Source organism: Podarcis filfolensis, assembly GCF_964270895.1.
Source record: "Podarcis filfolensis genome assembly, chromosome: 12".
In the NCBI taxonomy this organism is placed as follows: Eukaryota; Metazoa; Chordata; class Lepidosauria; order Squamata; family Lacertidae; genus Podarcis; species Podarcis filfolensis.
The window spans coordinates 36,152,493-36,168,007 of record NC_139614.1 but is presented as its reverse complement, the minus strand read 5'-3'; the positions used below and the strand labels follow the sequence as shown (position 1 = coordinate 36,168,007).

Below are 15,515 nucleotides of genomic sequence, written 5' to 3'. Positions count from 1 at the left end.
TTTACATGGCAATGCTGCAAACAGCAAATATTACGTAAAGCTGAAACAGGTTTGCAAACATTTGGGGCCATGAACGGAGAAATATTTGATTGTCTGCAGCTCTCTGGAACCTGCTCCAGAACTATTTATAAATATCTGCAAAACAGAAATGAATTGTGGTGTTTACAGCATACATACTACGCACTGGTATATATGCAACAAACACCCTTGCCAAAAGTCTGAATCAACCTATTCCAGCATGCAAAAATGTTATGACACACACACCAAATTCCACAAGAGAGAATGTGTGCACAAGGGACAAGGTTAATATACTCTCAAGGTCAAACTAGACATGCCACTGTGCACGTGACTGGCCCTCGTTTACTTTGTTGTCTTTCAAAATCTTTACACTCAATGGCAGCTTTCCTCTGAAGGCAAATGGTAACCACTGGGCAAGTCCTACCTGTATTGGAACCATGACAGGAGCAATGAATTAAATCCCCCCACACACTTATCCCCACATCAAAGTGCCAATCAGGCCTCCCTCAGCAATATTTAACACAGGGAAACCAAACACACAAGTGCCAATCACGTGTACAACATTTAGTGCTGTTTCCCCCCCCCCCCCCCCGAAGCCTTTTTCCCTCTCCAAAAATGGGAAAATTGAAAGATGTTGGGCTATGACATGTGACAGGGTAGATAAAATTAGTTTCTATCCAGGCAAACCTTTGATATTTAGAAGTCCATAATAAATATGATGACAAATATGAAGAAGCATAAATGGACTGAGATACCTCAGAAAATGAGATTGATTAAATTTCATGAAGTATTCATCGAGTCTTGGCTCTGCCTTCCCTCTGCCCCCTCCCCACCCCCTCACAGCTCTTTTTATGGCAATGAGTGCATTATGTCTGCTTGACGTTCTCCATACCACTGAGTGGTATTCAATGCTAGTCCTACTTAGATAGACCTACTGGAAGTTAAGAGACGTGACTAACATAGGTCCCTCAATTTTAATAGGTCTACTCTGAGTAGGACTTAGTCAAATATATAGTTTTCTTATTTTTACTATAATTATAATGGTTTCTCCTGTTTTTATTGTTTTTTCCATTCTCATAAACTGACAAAACGAAAGGGATGCTAGACTCCTTACAGTTCAGCAGCTTGGAGCTCCACTTGTAACAAAAAAAATGAAATGAATTAAAAATGTAAATTCAATTTGCAATGGACCAAATAAATTGTATTTTAATATACCAAACATGATAATCTAATGGCAAACCATATTATACAAAATACATGTTATGTTCCTAAAGCAACAAAGTGACATTTGATCTGTAAAAGCGGCTTTAATAAGTTGAATTTTTTTTTCAATTGTCCACAAATTTCCACACCCCTAAAAAAAAAAAAGGAAAAAATATTCTCCTGTGGGTTCAGAATTTCCAAAAAAATTATATCTCTAGTAAGAGTTGCATCTACTGCTCCACCCAGTATTCCCTCTTGCCCCACCCAGTACTGGAATGCAACATCCAGAAGGTTTTCCATAAGATAATGTGACCTGACCCTCAGGCTGAAAAAGTCTCCACACTCTTGAGATACAGCCTTAAATGATAAATGTATTCTGGTTGGTGTGCTGTTATTGGAGGAGGAAAAAACAGCCCAGGATTGATACACGAAGTTACACTGAAATACCACTCTAGCTTTAGTTATTTCTGTTGCTATCTGCTGGAAACAATGTCTTTGTGCTCCTAACAACCAAAAAACTGCTAGGAAATTAATTTTGCTGTATTTCAAGTAGCTAGCTGCCCACAAGAGGTTATGGCAAACTGAAACACTGATTTATGTAGAGCAGATTATACTAAAGTAGAAGTTAGGGCTATAGCTTTCTTTGGGGTCCCAGAAAGCCACTGGTGTTCATTTTTCAGTTCCCCTTTCCACAGGAACTCATAACCTTTTATAACAGACGTTGGAACTAATGCATCCCATCTGCTTTCTGCCACTAGAAATAACGTGTTCTTCTGTTCAGGGTCCTAGAAAGTGACCTGCTGCGTTCCTGGCTAATATTGTTTATGCACACTGCTCAATTCAAACAGCTTTTTTTCATGAGCTAATCATTTTTCAGATTTCCTTTCTTCCAAACCCTTAGATACAAACCCCATGACATAACACTTGCTTTTTCAGGGAATGTTGAAAGCAGCTGGGATCTCTTTGGAGACAGAAATGTCCTCTTAACTGAGCAAGATAAGGATATTACTTCCCACCCCCCTCAAAATTTTAGCACATTTGCACCAGATAAGAAGTATCCAATATTATTATGTGTTTAAAAACCTTGGGTTCTGAATAGGCAACAACATTAAGTTCTAACACTACTATGTGCTTACAGTGGGCAGTTAGCACCCTCTGAATGCATGTTACTTAAGGAACTCACCAAGTATTGTGAGAATTTGCATTACACTGAAGCTCAGTGTATCTGACTGCAGACCATAATCCAGTCATCTTGCAAACAGAACTATATCCCTCACTAAGATAACAGCAGACAATTCTGAACAGTTCAGTTGACAAGGGCCTTCCAAGTATTATATGCTAGGATAATTTATAGCTTAAATGATGCCATAGGTATGGAAGTCACACTGGGTGACATCCTGATAGCTAGTAAGGCCTAAGGCCTGCCTTTCCATCTTCAAGGTGGCAACCATAATAGCTGGGGCTGAGAAGAGCCCTTCCTTGCACAGCCAGTGCACCTCTGCAGGAAGTGTTCACAGAACCTCCATCAAGAGCCATCAAGAGCCACCAAGAACGTCTTGGCCACCTAGAAATAACCAAAGTAGCATCTAATCGTTCTAACTGTCATAGGGATTACAGAAAACAAAAGGACTAAGAATACATTTGAAAGGCATCGTCTGCTTTTTCATAATTCATGTCTGCACCCACATTTGGTCCCTAGTTTGCTTCTTCAGCAGACATGCAAGTCAACAACTGGAGCCCAAACATAACTGATCAGAAGGAACCTCCAGAGTTAGAGATCGTTCCAAATGGCCTATTTGCTGCCTGCTCAACTACCATCCAAGCATTGTAGATGCCTCTCAGATACCTGGCTGTTGGAGGAGTCCTGCTTCACTCAACAGAAGGCATGCAAGGGCTTTCCATAGGTAGGACACAGCTTCCAATAAGCTTTTTCACATGTATTTGTTGGTTTGGAAAGACACATTTGTTCTGTCCAACAGGAGAGCAAAGGTTCTGAGAGTCAGACAGACCACTCAGAACTCTAGGAAGCTGATGCTACAAGATGTCTTACAGTGTGACCACAGCTCCTAGATGAAGAATTATTTGAAGTGCGCTTCCCACATAGGTAGGCTGGCAATGGTTACTTCTGAATATACTATGAGTAAGTCTTTGATAAGTACACCTTTCCACCATAGTCCACTGGGATACTGACATTTGAGTTCCTGGGTATTCAGATATGTGGCTTCAATCTTGATGCAATTTGATCTTGAAGATTAGCAGGAATGTCTGAATAGCTCAGACATGTAGATAGGCCCAAGAAAGTCGGCTGAAATTAAAACCCATCATTTCCAACAGTCTGGCTAAGAGTTAAATCTCCTTTGACCAGAGATAACAGGTTTTCCCCCCCTCTAAAAGAAAAGAAAAACAATTGGCTTCCAGAAAGAGTTATCAAAAACATGTGCCTCTGGGGCTTCTGTACAGTAGTCTGCACATGTTAAAGACACAACCAGGTAGTCTTACAAACAGGAATAAAACTTGTACTCTACCATCTTCAAGTAAGTCTTATTGGTAACTAGGACCAAGGACAGGAAGAAGGAGCTGAAGACAGAACAACTGGCACTGAAGTGCAGAAGGAACACTTGCAAAGTCAACGAGGCAGTTAGTGGTCCTCCATAAAATTTATTCATGCAAGGAAATCTTAACAATACAGGCGTGCAGAAATAGTGCGACCCATCTCCATGCCAAAGCGTGGAGATCTACGATCTTTCTGAGGTCTTCTGATTTCTTCAATATACTGACAAAAATATAATTCACCTTAAAGAAGTAATTATCCCTCTGGAACTAGCTCGGAGTCTATTACTCTTCTCTCCAGAAAGTATTGGATAGCATTGGAATAGTGTTGCATCTTTCTTGGGTTGCCTGAGCAAGGGGAAGTAAGGGATGGTCTCTAAGTATGCTTGAAGGGGGAATAACTTTCTCTCACTGTTTGCAGAACCCACCTACAACATGGCCCTTCAACCACATATCTGAAAGTGTTAAGAAACTAAGGAGCCTTGAGTCAAGAGGAAGGGTTTCTCCCCAGGTTAGGGCTGATCAGAGTTACTCTTTGGTTTGGGAGAACTTTTGGAGTTTGGTGTTGCTTCTTTCATGGTCAGTGTTAGAAACTGAGATATGAAAGCTAGGAGCTATATGGCACCTTAAACCTAGGTTATAGGTGCAACAAAGGAATGTCTAGGTGAACTTTTTTATAACAAGAATACAAAGCTGAAAAATGAATGAACTGCTGCTAAAATATTATGTTTATTTTTCACATGGTCTAGTCGTTCCCCTGCCCACCCCCCTAATATTCTTAAGAGAATCTCTTCTCCAGTCTTCAGAGAGTAGCTGGAAGTGGGGAGACAGAAAAAGGTCCTCCTTTCCTTCCACTCTGCAGTTTTAATCTGAAATCTTAGGCACAGTTCTGCACCCTGAGCTCAGAAACATCTTGCACTAATGAAATTCCCTGTCACAAAATGCGCCTAGAACAATGGGAGTTTCGAAAACTGCTCATGGTATCCCTGAGATGGGTGGCAGAAACAAGAGGAATGTCTAGAACAGGAGGGTATCTTGTCCATAAAACAAAAAGGAGCATAAGGCAATCACCAAATACTGGGAAATGAAAGGCAAGACCAGAGTGCGTTTCTACTATGTTGGTTTTTGGTTTCTCACTCCCTCTCTCTCATTGTTTATTTATTATTGTTATTGTTATGAATAATATCCACCCATCTGACTGAGTTGCCCCAGCCACTCTGGGTGGCTTCCAACAAATTAAAACACTAAGCACAGTAAAACATCAAACATTAAAAACTCCCTACACCTTCAGATATCTCCTAAAAGTCAGATAGTTGTTTATTTCCTTGACATCTGACAGGAAGGCATTCCACAGGGCGCGACTACCGAGAAGGCCCTCTGCATCCTTCCCTTTATGCAGCTCCTGAAGAGCACCACAGTGTCTTCCTATACAAACAGATAGATGACTTGGAATAGATGGAAGGTGCCAACTTCACAAGAAGCTACCTTCCAAATTCCTGGAAACAGAACTTATCTCAATATTGAATGCCCTTCTCTGTACAATGAATGAAAATAATTTAACAAAAACTATTTGCTTTTAGAAGACCTACTAATTTGTTTTATCAGACCATCTTTGGTATTCTTTTTATTTATTGCTTACTATACAACACACCAGTACTTAGGTGGTGTCGAACATGCCCTACTCTCAGCTTCAATCAGGAAAGAACAGCCACAAATCAGTCCAAGTCTGAAAACAGATGATTCAACAATCAAATTAAAGTTGGGTATCTCAACACTAGCATTATGAAGCTGAGTTCAATATTAAAATCTCACATTTCAAAGTAGCAGAAGGGTTATGTTGTTTATATTTATTTATTAAGTAATTTATATCAGAATCCGGCTACAAGCAGATATAAGTACTTAATACAATATATTAGCAGTAGTCGGTGACAGCACTTGGGTAACTTAAGTTTGCATTAGTGCTTTTTCTTTTAACTTGCAGGGCCTTAATGAAATTCAGAGGGAGAAAGCTGCTGACTCAAAAGCTGGCATGTGACATTCCTTACAAGCTTAGGAGATCCCCACTCTAACCCTTAAAAAAATGACGACACTATTGCATTGTTAGTTGGCTTTCAACCAAGCAGCTGCCTTCCAGAAATCCTGTTATAAAGCTGACAAAGAATGCTGATGCACAACATTCCTGATCAGCATCCAGTTGGAACAGATTTCAATCCAATAACTGGTTCTAAATATGCTGAACTAAAAAGCTTTGTTGTGTACAGTGCAGGCTTCCAAACAAAACCGTAAAACAAGAAAGATTGCAAATACTGGGTGCTTTGCAACAGTTTAAAAGAACCAACTCCCTCACAGCTTTTTAAGTCTCTTATTGATTGATTTAAAGAACACACACACAAACACAAACAACAACTAACACCCAAATGTTTTTGCAGAGATACTGAGCTTTAAAAAATAAGTGTCTCTGGTATCCATTCTTACTCCAGGGCATCTTGCTGGAGATCAAAGATGTGCAATTTAAGAGTAGTAGAACAAGCAAAACATAAGGTCAGTTGTTTATGCAGTGATTAAGACCTCTGTGGAAATCTTGCAAGATATGCATTGCCAGTTACAGCAAGCAACTGGAATTTAAATTAGTGAATCTAATACACAAATAAAAAGTATCCAGCTTCTTAAGAAGAGTAAGATACTATTAGACAAGAAACTGATGCAGCAGGAAAAACAACTGTATAATGCAACAATGCGACGCAGCAATTTACAGTAAGTGGACATGACGAAAGCTTGGTATAGCAACAGTTAGTGATATTGTCAATTTCAAGTGGAGTTCCAACAGGACCACCAAGGTGCAGTCTTATGTTTGGATTCTGTCAGGCCCCTCTGCCCACTGAACCTCTTGTCTTTATCTTTGCTTAATGCCTCAAAATTTGAACTTTTGTTCTTCTACTATTGTTATTCTGAGATTATGAATGGAAGAGCTCTTTCTGTTTGCAGCAGGAATAGGAATTCAGAAAATGCTGCCAGGGTGCAGTGCAGGGTAACATTTTCCACTACCCTCTCCTTCCCCCAGCAACCCCTTTCTCATGGTGCTCCAGAATGTCACCAAATGGTGCAAACCACAATTTTGAGGAACAAAGGGGATGCAGGGGGAAATGGCAGAAAATGCCACTGCCCCCCCCACATCCTAGTGGGAGCTTCCTACCAAATGAACTCCACCCACAGGTTGTTCCCACCAGCAGAACTTTAGTTAAGATCTAATCCCAAATTATTATTATTTTCATTCCTTTACATGCTATTCTGTTTTTAATGTAGTATAAATTCTGTTAAAAGAATACAAAACTAAAAATATAACATGGTCTATGATAATTTCCTCGTTCAACGCTAAATAAGCTACATGTCATAAACACAGCTTGAAACATAATATTGTAATAATGAAACAATTTTTATAATGTCTTAAAATATGAGAAAAATAGCTTTTCCCAGGGCAAGAAAAAACATGATTTTCCTGGCAAAGCCTACCCCTAATAAATACCATGCAAACCCTACCATTAAGTTGAAAGTAATCTTCATTTTAGGCAAGCATTATCCAGAAGCAACTTTTGAAAATAGTTTTAAAGGCTTTATTATTTTTATAGCATATCCTCCAGATTGTTGATAATAGGAGGCTGATATTTTTGCGTAGATAGCAATTTAATGTTCGGCAGCTCATTTATATTTATTTTTAAATTGGTGTGCTGCCAAACATGGTTCCTTGGATCCCTCGGGCTGGCTAATACCATATCATAAATATAAGAACAGTACCAATTTAAAATACAGAAACATAATACAAGGGGGTGGGGAACCTATCTGGCAGGTTCCAGAAACATTTAAGTGTGTGTGCCCTTTCTTTAAGACTTCACTCCCTCCCCTCAAAGCCTGAAGCAGGAAGGATTTCATCAACTATCTAAAAGTAAAAATTGAGCTAGTCATGTTGTAACAGGACTTTTATGACTTGAAAAAGCTCCAGTGGATGGCACTGTGCAGATAAAACAGTGGTGAAGATAGGATTTCTTCAAAGACACCACCAAAGAATCTCGTGTTCAGCTGAACCTAACTTGACCTTTCCTACACCTTTCTACACCTCATCATCCAGTTCCTTCATTGTTCTCAACTGCCTTGAATATCTAGAGCAAGTCTGACCAGGCCTGATGGGAGTTGGAGTCTGCCAACATCTGGAGGTGCACTGGCTACTCCTGTTCTACAGCCATCATGTCCAATACTCAAGTCGGTTCCAGTGGGTGGTGGAGGACCAATCTTGGTCTGCCAAGGGGCCAAATTAACCCATGAAGCAATTTGCCCCCAAACATACCCACCTGTCCACCAGCCAGTGTCACTGGGTAACTTCAGCTGATGGATAAGGGACAGGGTAAAATCCTGCTGAGTACTGTGAATCCTGTAGGCAGCAGGACTACACTCTCCCCTCACCAACTGGAGAGCAGGAAATTCAGTCTTGCTGGGATTTGCTTTGCCAGCACATTCCCTGCAGGGAATGAGCTCAGGAAGCAGACCGCTCCCTGCACTGCCACAGGAATTCCCACCTATCAGTCAACTGACATGTTGTGGCCCACCCCCCATCAAAGTTGGGCCCCAGGGGTCGGGGGAAGATAAAGATGTGGCCTATTGAGCTAAGTAGTTATCCACCCCTGAGCTAGAGCTTTGACAGGACAGTCTGCCAAGTACACCAAAAATGCAGTTTGGAAACCAACTAGATCCATCAACCTTCAGATGAGAACAATCCTTATTAGCCTGCCACTTCTGCAAGACTTGACAGATACTTCCAGAAAGTCAACTTTCCATGACAATGGAGTAGTTGCATCCCCCAAACAGCACCCTCTACCCACTAAGACAGTACCCTAATCGATACACATATTCCATGTCAGTAACCACAAGTTCATGGAAGTTAACACCTTATTCATTGTGGTAATACAACAGCAGAGACAAGGCTGAATTGAAAATTCTTGAAGTATATGAGCTGCTTTTCCATACAAAGTAGCATGAAGGCAAGACCAACTTGTTTCTTGATGCATATTTTCATCTCTTACACTAGACTCCTACACAGAATAAGAGATAGCTTTGCATCAATAATAATCCACGTCCTATTTCAAGAAAATTATGCTAATGAATCATTAGGCAAATTAAAGCTAAGCTAAAGTAAGCAATGCAGACTTTTGCTTTCTTCTAATAAGCACATTTGGGGCTCTTAGCCAAAATTTAAAAATCATGTGTTACTGATTCCCTCTAAAAAGCATTATAGCAAGAAACCTGGCTTGTAAGTTAAAATGAGAGTATAAATATGTTTGTATTAGTGCCATGTTTTTATCTTTTATCCTATTTCTGCTTTTTGTAAGCCACCTCAAAAAGTCTCAAAAAGAGATGGGTCTATAAAATAAAACTTTATCATGGAACCATGGAAAAGGAAAGTAATCACCATGGAAACCCAAATTAAGCCTTCACAAAAAATGAAAAAAATTAAGCACAGATAAGTTTCCATGTATTTTAATACAAACAACCTGCATTGGCTCCAAAGTCTAATTCAAAGTGCTGATGACCCTAAATGGTGTGGGTCATGGATACATCTCTTCTTCTACATGAGCCTAGCCACAAGTTTAAAGACCTTCTTCAGGAGCCCTTCTCCATGTGCTCCCTCTATAATGGATGGGTGCAGGGTTGGGCAAGCTAGTGTGTGCTGTGTAGATATTGCTGGACTACAAATTTTGCCAAGCCTGATCATTAGCCATGCTGGCTTGGGGAGAAGGAAACACCATTTTAAAGTCAGGTGGTATCATCAAGTAGTTGCTTGTCATATTAAGTGTACCACTTGAGTTAGCAAACCATAGCCACCGAAGGAATTAAATAACCTTCACTGTTCACTTACACTGAATTATTTTTGCATAAAATTAAAGTCTACAATTTATATACAGCCCTCTAGCATGATGCAGTGCTCTCATTCTCCATGTGTAAGAGGAAGATAAGATTTCTCATATACATGCTGCAAGAATAAATACATTTTACAGTGATGAGCACCTAAATTATTAAATATACAAACCCTGAAATACCTAAGTTTCAGAGCTCTTTAGAATAACAGAATATTTATACGTGGGGCTCCAAAAATCTTAACCACATAAACTATGTTCCAATTTTATCAGTTTATGCAACTGAACTGCAGAAAAAGGAACAAAATCTTTAAATTACTAGAGACTTTTTTTGAAAAGGTAAAAGACTTACCCCCATTATCAGTCCTCTTCAAAGCACCATCCTTATGAGGGCATAATTCGCATCTCTGCAGGAAGGCAAACAGTTATTAAAACAAGAAATAAGGTACCGTTCAAATATTTTCTGTAGTTGACCCATTTCCTATTTGTCTCCTTTCTCATAAATATAGATGCTTTCCTTAAGTTAAAAAACCTCTCTCTAACAGATATCTATGTCTTAAATCACAGCTCAGTATCCAACATTTCACACCCATGGTTTCTATTCATCTAAAGCTACTTATGAGAATGGCCATTTCTGGAGCTCAATTTCTAAATTACGGACAAGCCAAACCTCCAGAGCCTTTAAGTTCTGTATTTACAGGAACAACGATACAAATAAGACAACCATGTGTGCTTCTGCATACACACACTGCTCCAAGTGATAGTGCTAAAAGCAACACTGTTGTATCAAAACCCACAAGATAGATCTGTTCTGCGTGAGCCACATAATGTTATGGCCTAAAAGAATCAATACCAACCATTATTGCAAAACTTTATGTTGAAACTGTGATGTTTAGTACAATACTAACCATATCCAGAATTCAAATTAAAGTTGGTTATCTCCACACTAGCATTATGAAGCTAAGATCAAACAACCAATATTAAATTCAATACATTTGAAAGTAGCAGGAGAGTTATGTCGTTTATATTTATTAAGTAATTTATATCAAAATCCAGTTATATCAAAATCCAGAACTTCAGTTCTCCATAGATACTTCTTTTTTACTTCATTGCCAATACAGAATTATAAGAAAGCTTTATCAGTACTTGCAAAAGTATCCTCCAAAACTGGAATTAATAATACCCCAAAGAAGTTCATGTGTTGAAGCCAGAGAGTTGCAGGCAGACTACAGAGCCAACCTGATTTATCTCTCTTTGGTGTACAGTGTATTCTCACAGTGGGGTGGTGGGTGTCCAAAAATCAGAGAGTAAAACATTTATCAAGAGAGCAGAGTACCACACTTCTGGTGGCACAGTGTTTGTGTCTGGCTTCTCTCTCTCTCTCCCCCCCCTTGTTGCAAGGAGTCAATGGGGGGGCGGAAATGAAGGTTAACATTCCCTCACAAGATCCTCTGCCATCCTTTCCCCTCACCAGAAAAAGGTCATGGTGGTGGGAAACACAACTATGAAGCATGCAGTACAGTATTTCTGCAACTGTTAGCCTCTAAACAGCACTGAAAATCCTGCCTGGTTCTCTCTGTACTTCCATATTAAAACTAGAACATGAAAAAATCCAGGCAAAGGGGAAAAAATGAATTTCTATGGCTTCCAGCGGATACATGCCCACTGTTAACCTGAGAATGAGAAAGCTTCACCCCCTGCTAAGAATAATACATTTTGAGCAATGCTACCAAGATAAGAACTAGATTAAAACATGCACCCAAGTATTACACACCAATTCAAACTTACCACTCTAGCTGCTCTTTCCTGAGATTCACATTTTCTACAAAACCAAGGTCCAGTAGGTACTTGTACAATTCCATAGCATGCTATTTTGGGAGAAAAGAGGCAAATAATCATATTAAAAATACGTATATTATACAGAAAAAAAAAGTCCTGCAATACACACATAGGTAAGTGCAAGGGTCATTCTGAGAGTACATTTGCAAACTGGAGAAACTGATGTGGGCACCACACATACATTTCAACCAAGCACACACCAGAATGTATTCTACTGGCTACCATAGAATGTTTCTTTCAAGTCTAACTTCAACAGGGGGAGAGGTGGAAGAGAGGATGTTGTGGGAGCCCTTGGTCAATGGATAAATAAATTTTATTTCATCTGTCTAAAAATCACAGGTTATCAGTTTATTTTAGGGTTGTGCATTGGATTCAGAAGAACCCCAAGCTAAAATGTGATGCTTCAATAGTACAGTCATACCTCATGTTACATTTGCTTCAGGTTGCGCGTTTTCAGGTTGCGTCCCACGGCAACCCGGAAGTACCGGAAAGGGTTACTTCCGGGTTTCGCTGCTCGCGGGTTGCGTTCTTTTCAGGTTGCGAATGGGCCTCCGGAATAGATCCCGTTTGCAACCAGAGGTACCACTGTATTATAAGCTTACCTGGGTAATGACAGGACCTGTGCAAGTCTGCACCAGTTAAAGCAGGGACCCTAAACCACTTCATATTGACTCAGTGATACAGACCTTTTAAGAATGCTGCAGACAAATGTCTACTAAAACTGAAGCTATGCTTCTATGCTTACCACACAAGGAAAATGCCAAATTGTGAGGTGAAGGGGCAACAGGTACACTACAAAATTGAAATTTAGCTCGCCAAGCTTAGGAAAGACTTCAGTATGGAGTGGGATAGCTTCTTCACAAAAGACAGGTCTAGCTTGTAATCATAAAGCAAACCCATTTTAGTTATTCCTATGCCAAAATCCATTTTTATAAGGTGTATCCCACCTACTTGCCTGCAGGGTTCGAAATTAGCAGGGCACCCGGCACATTTTGCAGCTACAGATTCTCCATTTGCGAGCACCTCAGAAAGTCTAGGTGCCATTTTTTGCGCCTGGCTGACACTCAAGGATTACTGAAATGTATGTGCTTTGAAGCCTCGAAGTATATGTTAAGGATAGACAATCCTTAACTCCTTAAGAAGTTTAACAATAAAGAGTAGAGTGTTTGGAAAACTGAAGTATAGTACTAATAGTTTTATTTCAACACCAAATTAAACATGTATTAACAATTTCCTGCTAAAAATGTGATATTAACAATATGTCTCTTATGCTTATCAAAATAATAATTAAAAAGTGTTGCCGACCCCCCCCCCAGCTACTAAGCATTCTGTTCTGGCACCCAAAACCCAGGTCCCAGAAGCCATTTGGCTCCTAGCTTTTCTATCCAAGCTTCTAACACTGTTTGCCTGTAATTTAGCAAGCATTATCCACTCTACAAGGGATGCGAGTGGCACTGTGGGTTAAACCACAGAGCCTAGGACTTGCTGATCAGAAGGTCGGCGGTTCGAATCCCCACGACAGGGTGACCTCCCGTTGCTCAGTCCCAGCTCCTGCCCACCTAGCAGCTCGAAAGCACGTCAAAGTGCAAGTAGATAAATAGGTACCGCTCCGGCGGGAAGGTAAACAGCGTTTCCGTGTGCTGCTCTGGTTTGCCAGAAGCGGCTTAGTCACGCTGGCCACATGACCCAGAAGCTGTACGCCGGCTCCCTCAGCCAATAAAGCGAGATGAGCGCCGCAACCCCAGAGTCGGTCATGACTGGACCTAATGGTCAGGGGTCCCTTTACCTTTACTATCCACTCTACAGGGACCTAGTATGCCTACAGAATTTGTTAACTTCTGTCAAAAGGGGGAAAGTTAAGTGTCTCTCTTTTTTTGCCCATTAATGAATGCTGGGGAGAAACAAGTGGACTAAGACAAACCTACAGAGCTTCTTGAACCAAGGCTGGCTATTTCCTATAGTATCAAATCTTATGGTCTAAATGTGCATGCAGACACACACAACATACATGCACCAAAGAGACCGGATTCAGTCAAGCATGGTAAAGAAAGAAAATTCTACTAATTTCAAAAGGCATTTACAGCCAAATGAGTTTATAACCGACACTTGCATAATTCTGGGTGCAATCCACATCCTATTGAAAGCAAAGACAAAACTACCATTATTTCCAATTACACAAATTGCATTTTTTTGTGTTACAAATAAAAACAGCCTTGCAGAGCAGACTGCCAAATTTAACAACAACATGTAGGTGTCACTATAAAAACACTATCCAAAAACATAAGGAGAGTCATTTTTACACTCAAAAGTCTGACCGATTCTAATCAGTACTCTTGTTATCTAATATACCACAAAAGAAGATATATGCAGCATTATCACAGAAGAAAGCACATTAGCCCAAAGATGCAGTCTCATCTTGAACCTGAATTCTTGTTTAACAATAGCTGCACTCACACATAACAATAAGCCAAGAACTGTGGCTAAACAACCCATGTTGTATGTGCCCAGTTACTTCTGTTTCACTCCATGCTTCCTGCGAGTGCAAAACCCGAGAAAAGGAGAGTTAGCATTATATCCAAACCCAGGATTGTTAAACCTTGGCTTAAAATTGACTTAAGTTTGGTTCAAGATACTTGGTTTACAGACCTGGCTTGTTAGGGAGAAACAACCCACGATTCCAGGTTTGGAAGTAATGCTAAGTTAACCCTTCCTAGTTTGTTTACTTGCTCATGCAAAAGAAGAAATTAAGTGACAGCAATCAGCCTGCATGCACTAGCATAAACCTCCTGCACAGTATGGTGTATAAGCCAAGGTTTTTAGCTTACAATTGTATGTTAACTGTGGCCACTGAATCACTGGCACTTGAAGGCGTTCACCCTTATGTGCCTGCTCTTTTCCATGACTCCTCTCTAGTTTCACACTTTGCTGAAGATAAAGCCTCCCCCAATTAGACCCAAATCTGAAGTCTAAAGTTAAATAATCCATTTGACCTTGCATACCTAAGCTCCTGATTGTGCTTCTCAGCCTCCATCTCTTGTGACCTGCCTCCTGTTATGCCTTTTACTCTTTCCACAGTTCCTGCTCCCAGTCCTTCTGAATAATCTACCCAACTGTGACCTTGGCTACTATCAGTTGTGATGTTGGTTCTTCTTTTGCATGTATGGTATAAACTGACTGCACTGTCTCTCTTCTGACTCCTGAGGTCTGGTTCCTCTTTATGCTTTGTGCCTTAGACTTTTTTCACGGTTCCTGATCCCTCTCTTGTCTGGCTCTCATTCCATGGCTCCTCAAAACCTGCTGTTTGTAGACTCTGCATATCCATCCAAAGCTCTAATTCTGCAGCAACAAGCTTATCAGGTGTAAACCCAATGAAAACACCCATCCCTACAACAAAGTGCTCACCAACTGCAGCACTCTGTACTCATTCCCATAGGCATTTGGGCCAAAAGTGTAATTTCTCCCATATTGGGAAGTGTGCCAGGGACAGTCTCTTCTGGTCTTAAATGGCCCAAGAGGCAGATGAGCTATTTCAGATTCCAAGAAAGACTGCAGAAGTAGCAGGAGGGGACAAGTGAGAGAAATACAATAGAAAACACCCATGTACTGCTCCAGAGAACAAGGAAATTAAACATTTTACAGTCCTTATCATGTCTATCTACTCAGGCAATGTGAATAACCCTGCACACCTGTGCAGTCCCATCCTGATTAATGAAACTTAAGAAGTCAAATCTGTACTCAAGTACATATTATTATTATCACTGACATTTATTTATATAGCACCATCAATGCACATGGCGCTTTATACAATTAAAGTGAGAAATTCTGGAGCTCAAAACAGGTATACGTACTCAAAACTGCCTTCCATCAGCATTTGCCAATGCTGCTTATACCTTTTATACTCTTAAGCCTCAACAATTTGCCCTCACATGATTTACGATGAAATGCTACATATGTGCAAGTCTCTCTAAATCCATGTGTCACAGGCATGACTGAGCTTAGGAA

The 15,515-nt window shown here is 40.2% G+C and overlaps 1 protein-coding gene across 9 annotated transcripts in view; it reads right to left on the bottom strand.

Annotated features, from left to right (window-relative positions):
- Window positions 1-15,515, bottom strand: part of MLLT10 (MLLT10 histone lysine methyltransferase DOT1L cofactor) — a 127,773-nt gene that overhangs the window by 80,402 nt on the left and 31,856 nt on the right. For all 9 annotated transcript variants that reach the window (XM_083579344.1, XM_083579337.1, XM_083579340.1 and 6 more), the window contains 2 exons: window positions 11,463-11,542; window positions 10,027-10,081 (listed from right to left, as the gene is read on the bottom strand). In XM_083579344.1, the coding sequence (XP_083435470.1) occupies window positions 10,027-10,081; window positions 11,463-11,542 (135 nt within the window). The remainder of the gene's footprint in view (window positions 1-10,026; window positions 10,082-11,462; window positions 11,543-15,515) is intronic.